This window comes from Oryzias melastigma, linkage group LG12, assembly GCF_002922805.2.
Source record: "Oryzias melastigma strain HK-1 linkage group LG12, ASM292280v2, whole genome shotgun sequence".
NCBI lineage: Eukaryota > Metazoa > Chordata > Actinopteri > Beloniformes > Adrianichthyidae > Oryzias > Oryzias melastigma.
The window spans coordinates 26,947,196-26,965,732 of record NC_050523.1 but is presented as its reverse complement, the minus strand read 5'-3'; the positions used below and the strand labels follow the sequence as shown (position 1 = coordinate 26,965,732).

At 40.8% G+C, this 18,537-nt stretch overlaps 1 protein-coding gene across 2 annotated transcripts; it reads right to left on the bottom strand.

Annotated features, from left to right (window-relative positions):
• Positions 1-17,731, bottom strand: slc38a9 (solute carrier family 38 member 9). Of its 2 annotated transcripts, none has more exons than XM_024263272.2 (15): positions 17,331-17,730; positions 13,579-13,711; positions 10,938-11,067; positions 9,415-9,533; positions 9,282-9,345; positions 9,096-9,189; positions 7,809-7,979; positions 7,541-7,600; positions 6,588-6,773; positions 6,305-6,412; positions 6,092-6,198; positions 3,484-3,597; positions 2,010-2,158; positions 1,651-1,740; positions 1-593 (listed from the first exon to the last, which is right to left on the bottom strand). In XM_024263272.2, the coding sequence occupies exons 2-15, from the start codon at positions 13,671-13,673 to the stop codon at positions 428-430; spliced, it is 1,653 nt and encodes a 550-aa protein (XP_024119040.1). In that variant the 5' UTR covers positions 13,674-13,711; positions 17,331-17,730; the 3' UTR covers positions 1-427. The 2 variants fall into 2 exon arrangements, with proteins under 2 accessions (XP_024119040.1, XP_024119042.1); XM_024263274.2 differs by having other exon boundaries at positions 428-593; positions 13,579-13,708; positions 17,331-17,731.
• Positions 17,732-18,537: the final 806 nt, after the last annotated feature.

Sequence of the window (18,537 nt, the reverse complement as noted above, 5' to 3'; positions counted from 1 at the left end):
TCACTGAAAGTCAAACTTTTTATTATTTTTTTCACAAAATTCCCTTTTTTCAATCCTAACATAAAACTGGTTGGACAAAGTTCATTTGATGAACGGACCTCAAACAAACAGAAGATCTGACTTGAAAACACAAATGGATCATTTTAAAAGGATTCTCAGGCGTGAACAGAACTCAGAACGTTCCTGCAGGACAGATGACAAACTGGAACCTCTCAGTGGAGACGTTTCCTCAGAGTCCCGCCCCTTCCTGTTAGGTCACACCAATCCCCTGCAGTGATGTGCACGTGAACTGTGCACGGCCCACATTTCTTCATTCAGTGTGTAAAGACAGACAGACAGACGTAAATATAAATCAAGCTTCTAAATGACTTCATCCTCAAAGTAACTGAGTTCATAACTCTAATGAGGGGGGAGGGGGGTCGTCCTTTCACATCAAGAACTGAGCAATCACATTGGCCACGCCCATCAGAATCAGGAAGCTGTGGAGGGCGGCGGACAGCCAGGTGAGCCGGCCCTCCCGCTTCAGGGGGATCATGTGGACCAGAGCAGGAAACACGAAGACCAGAGCCAGACCGCAGATGGCTCCGGAGAACCTGAGGAGACAGGGAGGCGTCAGCATCCCCACGGACCCGCCCCAAACGCACGCAGGCCTTCATCAGAACGTGCAGACCTGCAGACGCAGAGGCCATTTCCACTACTTTCTTTCAACTCTCTACAGTCGTTATTTTTACTTCAACGCAATGGAGTGATTTTTGTGCCATCATATTGCAAGCAAAAGTCACAGTTTTGGGATCAAAATGTTCCAAGTTGCAAACAAAATTTTATGTGTTGCAAATAAATTATTTAATAATAACTTTTTTTGCGTTTGAAAACTTTTTTTTGTCTTAAAAAAAAAAATGCCAACAAACGTTTTAAGATGCGTAGTGCCTCATCTCTCAATCGCCCTATCTTTGATTTTGAGTTCTCGACTCATTTCTAAGAACTCCTGTTTACTTTTGTCCCAAGTAAAAAAATATTCATGAAAGAATTCAACTTTCTCTTAATTTTTTTAACATTTTAGTCATGAAATAAACTAAAGCTCATTTATGCATGCATAATCGTAATGTAATGTAACGGACGGCTGCACGGAGACGACGCCGAGACGTTTTTCTGCTCCAGAAAACAAGCTGGTCACTACACTAACATGAATAAATCCAGAACCCTGGTGAATATTTGAGCTTTGATGTTCCTTCTGAGTTCTGCTCAAAGAGAATCGGGCCAGAATGGTTGAAGACTGTAGAGTTCCGACCGAATAGAACAGATGGAAAGTCTGCCTCTGTCCCCAAGCATGGTAATGTGAGGCAGAGACACCTGAATGGATGGAATTTAGACCAATCAGCTGTTCTTTGTTTGCAACTTAGAAAACTTTGATCTTAAAACTGTGAGTTTTGCTTGCAGTATGGTGGCACAAAAATCCCTCCATACAACTTGAATTGGAATTTTTGATCAAGTCTAAGAAAGGAAAACAACATAAAACATGTCCTCTGAACCTCCTCCCCCAGGACACTCAAGAAGTTTGATAAAAACACCAAAAAATAGAGGTTTTATTGTTCAAACCCTCAGAGGACAGGGGAGCGTGCACGTTCCTGCGTGGCAGAGATCAGAACTCACCGGATAATGGATCCAATGTTGGGATAGAACTTGGCCATGAGAACGCCCACCCCAACAATGAGGATGTTCAGAAACAGAACGTGGAAGAAGCTGTGGAGGGAGTGCAGAGGTCAACAGACTGAACTACCAGAACCTCTGAAGATAGTTTTAAAGACATTTGCATGACTTTGTACATTGTTATTCTTATGTTTGCTGATGTAGAGAGCTTCACTTTCAGGAGTTTTCATGACTGATCTTATGAACTGATGTTCCTGTCCTGAGCTGCTGAGCAGAACACCATCACATTCAGTGAGAGAGGACCAAACCTCACAGTTTCTCCTCCTGAGGTTTAAGACCCAGCAGCAGTAACAGCATCTTACCTGGGGTAATGGTTTCCAAAGAGCTGACCCATGACCTGAACCCTCACCAGGTACCCCAGCATGGGATAGACCGTGACCATCTGGAACAGCAGGCAGACCCGAGCCACGAAGACCAGAACATCATTGCTGGGAAAGTTATCCAGGAAGTTCTGGAAGACAAAGATCACGTCTGAGCTCTGATCCTGAAACTGAACCTCATTTTTCAGCTTCTGACCCACGTATCTGTTCATGGGGAAAAGCTCAAGAAATCCTGAATCATAAAGTTTGGTTGAAGTCCACAGAATCCACTACTTCAGGAACAGACTGACCCAGTAGAGCACGTGTCAAAGTCAAGGCCCGGGGGCCGGATCCGGCCCTCCAGATCATTTTATTTTATTGTTATTAATGACCCGATGTTATCTTGTAGAGTAAAATATTGAAAGTTATTTAATGTTTAAGTTGATTTATTCTGGAATAATATTCCTGACTTTTTATTATTCATATTTATGTTAAAAAGTTACAGTTTTAAAGTTTTTAAAAACCGGGATTCTGCTAGCTTTTTGGACTATTTTGGCATTTACTAAGATTTTTTAGGCTATTTTGGAATTATGCTAATAGTTCAGCTACATGCTAGCTGTTTAGGCTAACCTAAGGGTTTTTTTTAGGATAATTTGGCATTTAGCTAATATTTTATCTAACTATCAGCTTCATCGTCTTCAGCTATTAACTTCAGCATTTTCAGCTATCAGCTTCAGTGTTTTTAGCTATCAATTTTAGCATCTTCAACGGCCAAATTCAGCTTACAGCACTCACACTAGCTTTACTGCAAGTGATGCTTCATATCTAGTTCATAATCATGTTAAAAACTTACGGCATCTTGAAAAATAAATTCATTGCGATTTCCTGGTTTATGTTATTACATTCAGTCTCTCACAGTTGAAATGTTTGTTTGTTGAATATTACAAACTCTTAAAATGGAATAGAATCTTCGACTGACAAATACTATTTTAAAACACTACATGTAATAACTTGTTTTAAATTGTGAGCAAACAGACTGGTCAGTACGACACTCTCTTCAGTCACACATTGGAGGAAAACAAAAAGTTCTGGGAGTTTTGAAAGTCTGCACTTTAGTTGCAAATCTTTTCTCACCAGCTGGATAATGAATGAATGAAGTATGTGGAAAGAGTCAAACTCACTGCTCTAGACTGTAATACCCTCATACATAATACATAATGCCCTCAGAGCCTCTAGCACCAACAGAACCGACACCAGCAGAAGCCGGGCCACCGTCAGCTGCATGCCAAAGTCCAGACTGCTAGCAAGGAAGTGAGCTGAAAATCAGCGTTTTTTTGTTGGTGAACAATTGAATCATTTTGAGGATCATGGGAAACCTTTGGTCTACATTCAGAATAAGGTCCGTGTGCAGCAGACTTCTCCCTCCCTCTCTGCTGAAAACTTCTCTGAATTCGGAGTGTTTTCACAGAAAACGTACTGGCTGGATGCAGTCTTTGATGAGAGGCGGTGCAGGAAAGGAGCCAAAAATCAACACCCCCACATAGAGGTACGTCAGCCCCACCAGGAGATAGGCCACAGACAGGTCCCGGACCTGAAGCACAAACAAGGATTTACACAAACACACAACATCACCATAAACCACCTTTACTTTTCAATGTCATTATTTCTGCATTTCCATCTAGTTTGAACCAATTTTCATTTCAATAAACCAAAACTTCTTCATGGATCCACATGGTGGCACTAAAGCACACGTGTCAAAGTCAAGGCCCGGGGGCCGGACGCGGCCCTCTGGGTAGTTCTATCCAGCCCTCCAGATCATTCTATTTTATTGTTATCTTGCGCTCATTTCTAACTTATATAATTTTGACAAAATATATTTTAATGGAGAGTAAAATATTGAAAGTTATTTAAGGTTTAAGTTGATTTATTCTGGAATAATATTTCTGCCTTTTTATTATTCATAATTATGTTAAAAAGTTAGTTTTAAAGTTTTAAAAATTGGCTCTCTGCTAGGTTTTTGAACTATTTTGGCATTATTAAGATTTTTTAAGCTATTTTCCAGTTTAGCTAAATATTCTAGCTACATGCTAGCTGTTTTGACTAACCTAAGTTTTTTTTAATTCTAATTTTGTTTTTAGCTGATATTTTAGCTGGTTCTCAGCTATCGTTTTCAGCATCTTCAGCAGCCAAATTCAGTTTACAGCATTCACACCATCATTATCACAGGTAATGTTTATATATCTAGTTCATAATTATTTTAAAAAATGTAGTTTTAGTGTGTTAAATAAATGTTTATCCTGTTCGTCCCACAACCTAAGGCGTGTTTGGGATTTTGGTTCCCTGTGCGACTGAGTTTGACACCCCTGTTCTAAATTAACATGTGGAGAAGGTGTTGTCCCACTGAGACACTTGGGTCCAGAGTGTGGACTTCTAAAGAGGATGGAGTCAGGGATGCAGGTCGGCTCACACTGTGATGCTGTTCACAACCAAAACCTACAACGTTTGAGGTGAGGATGAGGTGCACATGCTGCAGCTCACCTGCAGGGGGAGCACTGATTCAACTGTAGTATTACAAGAAGCTAAAACGATGGAGGCCTCCATAAACAACCTGAGTGACTGAGGGAAAAGTCCTTAGAGAAAGAGCTGTTTTCTTTTGATATAGAGGTTCAGCTCATCAAGTTACTACAGAAAAAGAGGAGTAGCATTTCTCCCATCACGTCACACAGAGCATCGTTCATGATTCTTTAGGATGGCTGTCGGAAGGAAGTTTTATTTTGGAAAACTACTGGATTCTGTCCGCTTCTTTCTATTATTCACTCCTGACACGTCATATTGTTTCACCTCCATCACATCTTAAATACAACCGCCACCTACTTGAAGCATCTGCTACATCTGCTAAATTAGCTAAGCCAATAATAAAAATAAAAAAAACATCTTAGGAATATTTTTTGGAGAAGCTGGAGGAAGAGTCTTTGACTTAAAAGAAGAAGAAATCTGCCATTAACAGACAAAACCAGCAGGTTCTCCTCCAAATATGGATTTACTGAGACAGCTGTTATCCGGAAATTCTGATTGTTTTTTTCTGAATAAAAGAGATTTCAGGAAAAACAAGCTCCGGCGTTGTCCCAAAATTGAGGAAACTCCGCGGTTCTCCGTGAAAGTCCCACCCACTGACGTCAGAGGAAGCGAGCAGATCAGAATGGAGAGACACGCCCACACCTGTGTAGATTCCAGCCAAGATGACCTGAAATCCATCAACTTCTCCCAAAAAATGTTTAATATTTTTCACAAATATAATAAAGAAAGTTTATGAGGAAAAAAAGAAATAGCTGAAAAAAAGAAAAAGAAAAACAGAATTCTAGGAAAAATGTCAAATATACAGCAGTGAGAGATTCTGATTTTTTGGTCCGTCTGGTGTGACTCTAGCCTGAATTTTTTTGTATTTTCATTCAAAAAACATGTTAAGTTTGTTGATTTATTTTATTGTTCTGGTTTTTAATAAATTAAACCTAAAACTTTCATTCTCTGTATTTAAAACAGTTTGTTAAACATTTTTGGGGTTTCTACAGCAAAATGAATAACATTTTTTCAGATGGAATTTTCTGTTTTTACATGATTTTATGTCTAGTGTGTGACTAAATAAAGGTAGTGCTACATAGGAGAGGTTGTGCTGATTAAAATGAGACCAAATAAACAAACAGGTAGTCTTTCAACTTCAAAATACAGAGGTAAATTCAAAAGTAGATAAAAACTGAGCTTTAGGCTGTAGGTTCCAAAGGAATAAAAATAAACGTTCTTAATGTACAATTATGTGCGTGATTTCATATTATGATTATATGTAGTTAATAGGTGGCTGGCAAATACTGTAACTAAAAAAAAAGGTGATTTATCACGATGAATCTTTTCCAGATTTGCGATTAATCAGTTAATATTTTTTTAATCGATTCCCGGCCATAATTATTAGATTCATCTACCAGCTACTGCAGACAGATGATTAGGGAGGCCTCCTGTAACTAACTAACAGCAGTCACAGCCTAAATGACCATAACAGGGTTGGTTCAACAACAATGACAGAGACGGCTCACGTTGTTCTCCTGGTGCTTGTTGTTCTTCATCAGTGTGATGATGCAGTTGTGGATGAAGAAGGCCAGAGTGAGGACCCCGGTCAGCTGAGGGAAGAGCACCCTGAACTCTGGAGCAGGAGAACCCACACATCAGCATCAGGACCACAGCTGTGTTTTTGAGCTCTAAAGAGCTCTGCTGAAATAAAGTTTGTGGGACAAAAGTAAAAGATTTACCTGGAACATAGAAGTGAGTGGGTTCAAACCAGTGGAACTCCAGGTGAAAGCCGAGGCGAGCGGCTTTGATGGTGACCAGAACGATCAGGTAGATGACAGAAATGGTCCCTGGAGGAGACGGTTTGGAGTGGTGAAGCAGTCACCTGGTTAACCTCCAACTACACACAACTGAAGCTGCTCAGTGGAACAAGACGTCCCTCTGACCTGCTACAGTCTTCTGAAATGTTCCTCCTCTGCAAACAGCAGAGCTCAAGCTAACCCCGCCCATCTGGACCCGTCTTACCCAGGAAGGTGAAGCGGGCGAAGAAGGAGGCGGAGCGGAAGCAGAGCAGTGGGAGGAGCAAAACGATGAGGTAGAGCGGGACAGTGTTCGTTTTACTCCAGAGGCGCTCAAAGGAAGTGTCATTTCCAGCATGGCCGCCGCCGCAGCTGTCCCCGTCGGGATGGATGACCGGGTACGGACAGATGACTGCATCCAAAGACAGGAGGAATCCTCTGAGTACAAGCAGAGAACCTCACCCAAAACAGGGCTCCCCGACCCCAGCGGACCAGCACTGATCGGTGGGAAGGTGGGACCGGACTGCAGAAGTTTTATTTTGGAAAACTACTGGATTCTCCGCACCACATCCGACACCTTCTTGCTGGATATCAGGTCACTCGGTCACGTGTCAAAAATGCCTCCACTATTTTCTTCAAGCGGCTGTTACGACTGCTAAACTGAAACGTCCAAGCTAGCAAAGTTAACAAAAAATAAACACATTAGGAACGTTTCATTTAGCAAAAAAGATCCAACAAGGAAACAGAAGAAGATCCTTAACTTCAAAATAAAAGAAATTTAGCAGACAAAAACCAGGATTCTTTACTTCAATCCAGATTCATTGTGACAGTTGATCCCACAGACCATAATAATGTATAATATTCATAAAGAAAGTCTCTAATGTTAATAAAGTTGTTCAGTGGATTCAAGTTTGTTATTACAGTTTTAGTGACTGTTCTTATATATATATTCACCTGTTGAATCTTAAAAGTGGGACGAGGCTGAAGTTGGCGTCTGATTTTTTTTCCCTCCACTTTGACAGTTATAGGTTAAGAGGAAATCTAGATCACATTTTTATGGCTCCTACATGAAATTTAGTGCATAAATAAACTTTAAAGCAGCTGCAGATATTTAACAGAGGATGGAAAAAAACCTTCACAGTTAAGGGAAACTAAAGGGAAATATTGAACCCCACTAACCTTGATCTGAACCGTTGGTTCCAAAATGAGAATCTGATGTGTTGATGTTGTGAGCCTGATCTGCAGACGACACAAGAAACCACTGAGACTGATCTGCTTTCTACCACAGGAACACAGGAAGGCCCAAAGCACGTGTCAAAGTTAAGGCCCGGGGGCCGGACCCGGGCCTTGACTTTGATATGTGTTCTATAGGGTTCTAGTGGTCTAGTGTGTTCTGAGGTCACAGCTGGAGAATCCACAAAGCAGTCGATGTGTCTGTGTGACTCACTGTAGATGAACTGCCCCGTGTTGAACAAGAAGTTGGACATGAGGACCCAGTAAACCACCATGGCTCCAATGAGAGACACCAGGGAGAAGAAGAGGCTGGACCACTGACCAAACTTTCCAAAGTAGTGCCGGCAAACATCCGGAAACTCCCAATCTGTGGTATCCACACTTTCTGAAAGACATGGCAGTAAAATCAGAGGTCATGAAAAAATTCTGATTCAAGGATCAGAAAGAGGAGAAGATGCTTCAGGTTATTCATCTGAAAGTGCAGCAGTCGAGGTCTTTATTTCAGCTCCTGCTGACTTCAACCCCACTGCCTCCATTCCTTACTACAGAACAATCCCAGAAGCACAAAGTGTTCCAGTTCTGTTCAGCTCTACTACTCAGTCATTAACAGAATGTTATCGCTGTAGCTCTCTTTTTTGACCCGATCCTTGAGGTCTTCCAACCAAAATCTTTTGAGCATTCCAAGAACCCGCTTTAAGACTAGAGGAGATCTCTCATTTCAAGTCGTTGCTCCTGGTCTTTGGAACTTCCTGCTACTGTCACTGCGTCAGATTGACTCTGTCGAGTGTTTTAAATCCCAGGTTTTTATACAGGAGAGCTTTTAGTTGATTTTAGTCCTTATTTTAGTATGTTTTACTGTTTTTACATTTTTTATTACTATTATTGTCTTTTATTACTTTTGCATTTTTCATTTGATTTTATGGTCCTCTTGTAAAGAACTTTGTGATTCTTTCTGGGAAAAGTTCTATAAAAGTAAACATTTTCTATTCTATTCCACCCCTCCCACTTCAGTCTGAATTTGTATTTGTTCCTACTGAAGTGTGTGATGTCAGAGATGATCCGTCCAGTGTGTGCACATCTACAGCTGTAATCCTGCGTTCACACCGAACGCCATTCGGTCATCAAATTGGGGTCGGCGCCTCTCTTTCAGTGCCCGTCAAATGTGATGCTTGTCCAAAACCGTGTTCATAAACTTGACACTCCTGACGTGTGTGTGGGAGGAGCTACAGTCCAAAGTCGCTACATGGAAGCATCGACTGAGAATGTGGAGAAACGCGCTGCATCCAATAGCCTTCTGCTATAGGAACGTTTTCCAAAATGCAAAAATCTGTGAGCTGATCCCAGGGTTTAAATGAATGAAAAATGATGAATGTTTTTAATGATCTACATTTCTCAGTTTTGGCGTTTGAGTTGTCGTGAAAACAAGAGAAAGTTTACAGGATAGATTTGTTTTTGCATAGGGTCATTTCTAAATGAAAAAATAAATCAACTGTGGACTCACTGATGGTCTTTGGTGACTTGAGGACGATGTAGCAGCAGTACAGAGTGAGCAGACCTGTGAACACCAGGATGAAGACTCCCAGCGTGAAGCCCGCCTGGAACCAGAGTCCAGACAGAGAAACCCTCAGGTGTGTCGGGTCACAGGTCAACAGGTTTCCAGCTACGAGCCGCTCTGCCACTGACTCACCTGTTTGATGCCCCACGGTATGCTGAGGATGGACGTCCCCATCATCGTGTTCCAGATGGCGAAGCTGCAAAACCAGAAGCAACATGAGAGCGGTGGCAGAGGAAAGGGGGGGCTCAGGGAGGGAGGGGCTCACATGGAAATGAGGCTGGAGTTCTTGGCAGTCTGGTCTCCCTCTGGGATCTTGAAAGCGATTCCAAGAGGACTGTAGATGTAGATCTCCTCGGGCTGTGGGACCACATGGTTGGGGGGGCTCTGGGGAAAACATCAGCAGAGGGGGGGTCAGATGGACCCAAACACAGATCTTGTTGTGCAGCTGAAATCAGGCGTGCACCTGCAGGATTTGAACCCTTTGTAACCGATCGACGCTTGAGGACTTCCAGACGGGCGGCGATGACACCAGCAGAATAAAACTATGTTGAAAATAAAACTTAAACTTTTAATAACGCATACATATGGTACAACGGTCCAGCTAACGAGGCTAATGCAACTGGATAGCTAGCAAGCTGGTTTAGACAGGGATAACCAACACTCGGAGGTCATCAAGAAGTTACGGAATGATCGACAGCAAAGGAGAAACCCTTGTGGAAGATTTTGGTTTTGAAATATGTTACAGAAAACACACAAAATACGAGGAAACTTTAGCCCGTCCATGGAAGGTTTTGCATCACAAACCTTTTACAAACTGCAGGTTTTTATCTGCTCCTGATCAATCCCGATTTAAATAAGGAAATACTCAAAAACCTAGTTTTAATTTTAAATGTTTTACTTTAAATGTATTTTTTCTCAATATAAGTCCTGCATCATGATAAAAATGCTTCTCAGAACATGTTTAAAACAGCAAAAACAGGATTTTCATTGGAGTGAGTCATTAAGAGATTGGATTGAGAGATTAAACAACCACATGGTTCCCGACTGAGTCTGCAGCTCACCCCTCTGCCAGCAGATGGTTCAAATGTGGAGAACAAATTTCTCACACCTGGTGTTCAAACAGCTAACAGGGCTTTCACTTCTAAAACTGTTTGTTAAAGACTTTTTTAGGTTTCTACAGCTAAATTAATCCCTTTATTTACTGATGGCCTTTCCTGCTGTTATAGGATTTGTGAATAAAACATGGAAAATGACAAAATAAGGTCTGTCACATAAGTGAGGGTGTGAGGTTAAAATGATAGCAGGTTCAAGAAGTCTTTCCAATTAAAAATATAGAGGTAAAAAAGTAGACAAAAATAGAGATTTAGGCTCAAAAGGTTACAAATAACACCTCCTCCAGGAGGAACTGCAGGAGAGGGAGGTCCATGACCCACACCGCAGATGCTGGTGACTGGAGTTCACTTCCTTCTGTTTCTGTGGGATTTCTGAGTCACATCCACTATCATTTTTCTGTACGGTGACAGATAAAGTATAAAAATCTCTTTCAGTTCATTTTCAGTGGGTCGTTTTGTGAACTTTAACCTAAAAAATCTCCTTTGTGTTTGGAGAACCTCAGAGTTTCTTCAAAGTTTCCCTGCAGAATGACGTTCGTATTAAAGCTTTTTCCATACAAACACCGACTCCTGCATTAAAACGTGCACACGAGCATGTTCACAGTCTTTGTTTGCAGCAGCCTTTAGGAATGAGATCCTGATCTTTTCTGGTCCTGAGAGAAAAGAGCAAACCCACCAGCAGCGGGTCAGAGGAGCCCGTCAGCCGGCTGTAGTAGTGCAGTCTGCTGTTAAGGATGGCGGCTTCGGCAGAGATCCTCTCCTGAGGGTCGTGGTCCACGATGTTCCGAGGTTCTACGTAGAAAGGCCTGCAGGAACAAAAGAACCTTTTTTAGGCACCTTCTCTGAAACAAACAGCCCAGAGGCTCCATGAAGAAGCTGCTGGTGTTTTTGCAGAGTCAGCAGCTCAGACGGGTAAAGTTTCCTTAGTCAGCATGACATAGAACATCTTCCTGTGCAGCGTCAGCTTTACAGCTGCTGCGCCCTGATAGAAGGAGGAGAGACACACGGACGGAGCAGCTGGATATGGTTCTGACACATCTGTTTTTATGATGACAGAGACACCAACGTCTGTCATTCCACCTTACACCCCTGCATTCTCTGTCCTACCACCTTAAACACCTATCACATGTATCATTCTGCCTTAAACATCCACTTTAAGACCTCAGTATAGCAATTTTACCATAACCCCTCGCCTAGTCTGTTCTTTCCACCTTAAACCACCACCTAGTCTGTCCTACCACCTTAAACTTTCCACCTAGTCTGTTCTTTCCACCTTAAACCTTCACATAGTCTGTCCTACCACCTTAAACCTCCACCTCGTCTGTTCGTTCCACCTTAAACCTCCACCTCGTCTGTCCTACCACCTTAAACCTCCACCTCGTCTGTCCTACCACCTTAAACCTCCACCTCGTCTGTCCTACCACCTTATAACTTCCGGCCTGTTCTGTGCTGCGTGTAGTTTCAGTCGGACAGCGTTATGGGTTTCCGTCTGGCTTCCACTTCATTTTTCTCCTGGAGTTTCTCATGTACTGAGCTTTACGGTGGTTTCACTCTCATCACTCACTGGTTTCTTTATGAATCATCTAAAGTTTAACTTTGAAGCTTCATGATGATCCACCACAGCAAAAGATTAATTAAAAAAAGATTAAGAGACAACAAAAATCAAATGACAGTAAAACCACGTTCAGTTCTGGAACCTTTTCTAAAGACCCACTCTGATGAAGAGTGTTTTTAACAGGTTTTTGTTGCATTATTTTAATGATGGAGGACGTATATAAAGAAAATCAAGATCAGAACTACATTTCTGAGTATCTATTTTCAAATTGTTGTGAATCAGGACAAAAAAAGATGTATTAAAAAAAATCAGTGACCGTGTCAGGTCACAGTCTCCCTGCTCCTCTCCATTCTGATGCATCTACTTGTATACAAATAGATCCATGAACGTCTTTGTTTTCCTGGTCTGAGCTGGAATCTGGATCTAAACGGTTCAACTGGACAGCTCTGATACTGTTCGCTATTTCTGTTGCACCAGGAATGTTAAATTGGGGATGTGAGGGTCTGTAAGCTAGCAGGAGAGTGTAAACAGAGAGCTCTCGGTAACAGACAGGGGTGGGTTAGGTCGCTCCACCCCAACAGTCCCGCCCACAACTCAGAGGTGAATTTCTGCTGAACTCCTGCCGCTCTGCAGAAACTATGTCCTTTTTTTGGCAAAAACAGCAGAAAAATCCTAATTGAAGAACCACTGGGAATGCTTTAAAATCGATCAAAAGATGATCAGAGTGGGACTTTAAATGCAGGATTTTGATACAAATAATCAAATATATTCCTTTTAATCACATATAATTTTTTTTCTGACTTTAAAAACATTTAATTTATTTAAAAAAATGGAATTGGGACTTTGCCGTTAAGCTGTCAGTTGTTGTTGTTTGCGTTTAGTCTTGAAAGTGTGGTTGAACCTGAACCAACCTCACATCGTCGTCACATGAAACGGTAAAAATGTGAGCTATGTGAAGATCGTCCCTACTAACATGTCAAACATCTGCAGCTGCATTTCTGTGTTCAGTCTGACTGCAGAGATGCTGAAAACACCATCGGAAGTTTCCTCTAGGCTGCTGGATCCCAGAGGTTTTCCACAGACTTCCCAAATGCAGCAGCAGAGCGACTCTGCATCTGCACACAACGGCCCAGAATCTGCAGCATCAGCATCTATCATCATCCAGTGATTCCACCCCTCAACTCTTTCAGCATCGACAGCATGGATTCAGGGAAACACAAACACAGAACATCCTCTTCAATAACAAGCTGGGGAGAGCTGGCTGGTCTCTGTGAAATACCAAACAGCTTTGATATTCACATAAACAGCTTACGTGGAGGCCGGCCCTACGTCTTAGCGTACACACTCAAAGTGAATACCAGGAAGCTGGAGGGGGGGGTCAGAGTGAAACATTAAACTCCACAAAAGCCGTTTCTGCTTCCTTTTGCCCGTATGTGCCCCCCACCCCCTTCCAAAATCACCAGTACCCATGTTCCCCTGAAGAAAACACAGGAGTGAAGTGAGGTGAAGACGGCGGATGGAGGACGGACATAAATCTGATTTTACAGTGAGGGGGGCAGTAAAATGAGACCTCACTGTCTGCACCTTGTACAGGACAAACAGTCCACGTTAGTCAGCAGTTGACGGTGTGTGGGAGGTCAAGGGTCATTTCAATTTCCCCATCAAAGCCTCTGCAGTCACATGAAGGAAGTGACCATTGAACAGTCGGTAAAGACTATTTTTCATTTCTCAGTAGTGTTTTAAGAATCACTGTGGCTCCTACCTTTTGGCCCTGATGTCCAGCGATCCCGCAGAGGCTTGGCGAGAGTCCGCAGCGTGCTGCGAGCTCAGCAGAGGCCGGGCCTCCTCCTCCATCATCACTCCTTCAGCTGAAGCCTCCCAGCTCTCATCACCTGCTGCACACAGACGTTGAAGAGGTTCCTGTGGGTCGGACTCCAATGAACCATTATTTTAACAGTCGACTAATCACCAATTATTTTTCCTATTAGTTGACTAATCGGATCATGCGTAAATTGGACGTAAAACACACATCTTAACCTTCTTTAGCTTTAAACTTGAGTGTTTAAGCTAAATGCTAACTAAAAATAAAGACAATAAAACAATAGTTTTTATAACCTGTAATGGATCATGAAGCTTCTTTGCTTCATTTGTTTTTAACATTAAAACAAGACTCAACCCTTTAACACCTGAGACGTCAGTGACGCTTTAGCACAAAATCGTTAATGTACAGTAAATTGTCAACCGTTAACACGGTAATTCCAGTAGATTCTGAAGGAGAAAAGTGGCTCATTGAGCCAGTACTATCTAAAGAAAAAAAATCATCTCAGTTCAGCTCTGAGCTGCTAGTAACCAATGCTGTTCACCATAAGATATGTGCTTTTAACTCATAAAGGTCAAACTTTTTACCAAAGTTTTGCTTTGCATATAAAATCTGTTCATTCTGGAGGTAGAGTTGAACAAACAAGACGTCTTCAGGTCAACAGGATGTAAAAACCTACATAGTTTATCATCTATGTGAACCTCAGACATCAATTTATACATTTAACTCATCTAAATTAAATAAATGATAATTAAGTATCCTTACTTTAAAAAATGCTATTTTATTTTTATTTTCCTTTTTTTGTTATTTTTCTCCCCAGCAGTCTTACACTGCTGGGTTTTGTTATTTTAGTTTGGATCTTGGTAGTCTTAGTTTGCTGGCTTTGCTTATTCGTTTTCTTTAGGTAGTTTTGGTTAGACAGCTGTTCTCATGGAGCTGCTGACTCCGATAAAAGAGCCACGTGTGGATCTGGAGCCGCAGGTTGCAGACCCCTGGACTAGGACATAGTTTCTGCAGAGCGACAGGAGCTTAGTGAAAATTCACCTGAGTTGTGGGCGGTACCTTAGTGTGAAGCAATCTCTCCCCCTTCCTGTTACTGAGAGCTCTTTATTTACGTGCTCAGAAGTGAGGTTCAAATAGAAGAAGCCATCAGCAGGTTTGCACACAGACTCATTTCTGCAGAAGAGCTCTAAAGTCTCTATTCAAGCTGTGGTCTGTTTCTTCTGCTTTCCTGCAGTTCTTCTGTTCCGCTTTTGTTTGTAGTTTAGCTTGGCTTTCAGATTTAGTTCTCTGGTTTGGTTTGTGCTTCACTCAGTCTGGAAGAGGATCTGTGTGGACATTTGAAGCTCAGCTCAGGTCCTCTCCAGGCTCTGAGGTCGGTCTAAGACAGCTCAGTGGATTCTGACACAGCGGAAAGTGCTGGTCTGGTGACAGAAAAGTGAGCGGAGACGATGACTGCTGCTTGATGGACTCACAGATTCACACGGCGAAGCTCAGGACCAACCAGTTATTGGACTTCTGTGGTACTGAAACTGAAGTGGATCTTTTAGAAGAATTATTAATACAGAAATCAACGTGGGAACGTAGATGTAGAATTCCACTTCACTGTTTATATAGGAATAAAAAGCCTGAAGGTTGTTGTGCACAAAGAAGAGCCGAGTCACAAGAGTCAGTTATTGACTTTTATTATTCTAAGGTTTTATAGAGTTTCTGACCAGGAGTCATAAAGGTCTCTAGAAATTCTCCACGGAGAAAATCAGTATGATTACTTTTGAGAAAGCTCAATTGATCCAGAAAAATCTGAACATTTGGTTCAAGGATCAAGTCACTGGTCTAAAATCTATGTTTGAACTAAACAAACAAGTTCAAGAAGACAGAAACCTGATGGGATGAAGACGATGGAAGAAAACACTTCAGAGGTTCTCCGATCCAAAACCCACAGATGACTGCTGTCTCCTCTAAAGTAGAACTTTTCCCTAAATCATTGAGCATTAATATCAAATATCACCCTGAGCTGCACATCCCATAACAAAAAACAAAGCTTGAATTTTAAGCTGTCTTTTAGAATAAAACATTTAAAGCTGAAGATCTGTTGTTCAATCAGTTGTCACCAACCCTGGTCCATGGACCAGTACCAGTATGGCGCACTGAAACGTCCAAGCTAGAAGAGCTGCCACGACTAATCGACTATTAAAATAGTCAACGACTAATTTATTAGTCGATTAATCGTAACTTTATATTATATGGAGTCAGAGTGTAGTAAAGTTGAAAGTTATAATAGCATTATACTAGCTTTTTGGACTATGTTGGCATTTATTAATGTTTCTTAGGCTATTTTGGAGTTTAGTTAATATTTTAGCTACATGCTAGTTATTTTAGCAAATTTAAGATTTTTTTGTTTGTTATTTAGGAATTTAGCCAATATTTCAGCTACGTGATAGCTGTTTTGGTGAACCTATGTTTTTTTAGGCTAATTTGGCATTTAGTTCATATTTTAGCTGGCTATCATCTTCAGCGTTTTCAGCTATTAGCTTTAGAAATTTTAACTATCAACAACGTTTTTAACTATCAATTTCTGCATCTTCAGCTGTCAACACAAGCATCTACATCACTAGCATCTTCAGCACTAGCATCTTCAGCACTAGCATCTTCAGTGGCCAAACTCAGCTTACAGCATCATCTCTAGCATTAGTTTTTAGTTAGTTTAAAGCTAATGATGGTTAAGATGTTTGCCTATTAGTCGACTACTCGGAAAAAATAATCGGTGATTAGTCGACTATTAAAATAATCGTTTGCTGCACCACTACAAGCTAGCAAGGTTAACAGAAAACAAACAGATTTGAAAAGTGGAAACAGAAGAAGACGAGGGTGAAACAGTGTCCAATAAAGTTTCCAATAAAGTTTCCAATAAAGTTTAAAGCAACTGCAGATATTTTAAAGATGCGGTACTTTATCAAACATTAAGGGAAACTGGAAGCTTTAAAAAAAAAAGAAGAAGAAGAAGAAGAAGAAGCAAACACCCACTTTATCTGTGTACAAGCCGGTCCATGAATAGATTTTCTGACATTAAACCAGTCCATCGTCTGACAAATTTGTGATGTTTTCTGTGTTCAAACATGTTCATGTTATATTTGTTTTATTGTTTTACATCTAAATTAAAAATGAAACATAACTACAACCACAGATAAAGACCGTGAAGTGACCACACAAAGAAAAGGTGCTTAAACTCAGACTGAACCCTTATGGAGAAACATCAGAACCGGTTCTAGTCTGATGCTGACCTGTAGGTCACACAGGTACACCGAGATGGAAACTATTAGACACCAAGAAGACAAGCTACAGGTAGTATCAGTGTAAATCTAAAAGTAATCTAATTACTCTAATTTTTCGGTTTCATCATGTGGTAAAGTAAACAAACTCTCTGATTTATTTATAATAGCATCACTGAACCTTAAATTCGCGCGCGTATCTGTGGACACGTGATAACCTCAAACATTTCTGAGAACATACAGGACCTACACTTTGGAAAAAGAACCGAAAATCACCAACAGACGCTCCTGTGTTGTTGTGGTCACGCGCTCAGTCTCTCAGGTAAACAGCAGGTTAGCTGCTCTGCCGGAAGTTGAAGTCTGACGGCACCGCAGATTCCCGCATCCCGCAAACACGAATAAATAACCACGCGGGGTCTTACCGACCTGCGTTCGAGTCGCTGGTTCAAGTCCAGAGAAGTCCGGTTCCCGTGGGTGAGAGTCGCAGCCGCGAGTCAGTCTCTTAACCGGTCTCTTAGCCGGTCTAGTCTGAGTAGCATACACGGGAAGACACGCCTCCCCAAAGCACACAGCAAGCTGATTGGCTGTCAGAAGACACGACGCATGAACTGTCCTCTTACGGCAGCCGAGAATGTCCACATTCCTGTCAAAGACAGAAAACTTACACAAAACAAATGTTCTCTCACTGGACAAAACTAAAAAAAAAAAAGAGAGAGAGAGAGAAATATGCAAATATTTCTGCTTTTACCTTTAACTTCAATAATTATTTCTTACATTTTCACCAAAGCAGCTTTACTAATGTAGTATAAACGTATTATATGTACCGGTATATGTTTCTTGTGAAAATCTTTAAAGTTAATAGTGTCATTGCGTCATTGCTTTATATACAAAAGAATAAACATCTTTATTTACGATTAAGAGTAATAATTATATTAATTACTTGGTGAAAATATGAACAATTTCATTTCAATTTTATTCCTAATTGTCTTAAGTTTGATATGACTTTTGTATTTTTGTCTGTTGTGCTGTTATATGCTTTATTGATGTTATGTTTGCTTAAAACAAACAGATTTCCAATCCAAATACCAAACATTAGCTTAAATTTTTCGTATTAATCATCTCCAAGAAATGTAATTAAAAATACTTTTAAAAATCTCTTATTTATAAGTTAAAGTTTCCTTGTTCCCTGTAATGTAGTTCTCTTCTGTTGTTTTTGTAAATGATTTATTTGCTAAGAAATATATTTTTTTAAGTTTTCTAATACTTTAACATATGCAGTAAAATTAGTATATCCTTAGCAAAAAGTATTACACGTGACAATTATTTTATTACCTAACTTGAGTAAAATAAGTGTACAATAGATCAGGTACATTTAGTCCAAGAGGCGTCACTCAATAATTCTGTGAACCTCATGTGTCAAAGTCAAGGCCCGGGGGCCGGATCCGGCCCTCCAGATCATTTTATTTTATTGTTATTAATGGCCCGATGTTATCTTGCTCTGATTTCTAACTAGTATAATTTTGACAAAATACATTTTTATTGAGAGTAAAATATTGAAAGTTATTTAAGGTTTAAGTTGATTTATTCTAGAATAATATTCCTGCCTTTTTATTTTTCGTAAATATGTTGAAAG

Excerpts from the sequence above, each read along its gene's own strand:
- slc38a9 (XM_024263274.2), bottom strand. The coding sequence starts at position 13,673 with ATGATGGAGGAGGAGGCCCGGCCTCTGCTGAGCTCGCAGCACGCTGCG. Across the intron at positions 6,413-6,587 it reads CGCCCGCTTCACCTTCCTGG|GGACCATTTCTGTCATCTAC; the intron begins GTAAGACGGGTC and ends CGTCTCCTCCAG. Across the intron at positions 2,159-3,483 it reads TCAAAGACTGCATCCAGCCA|AACTTCCTGGATAACTTTCC; the intron begins GTACGTTTTCTG and ends TTTGTCTTCCAG.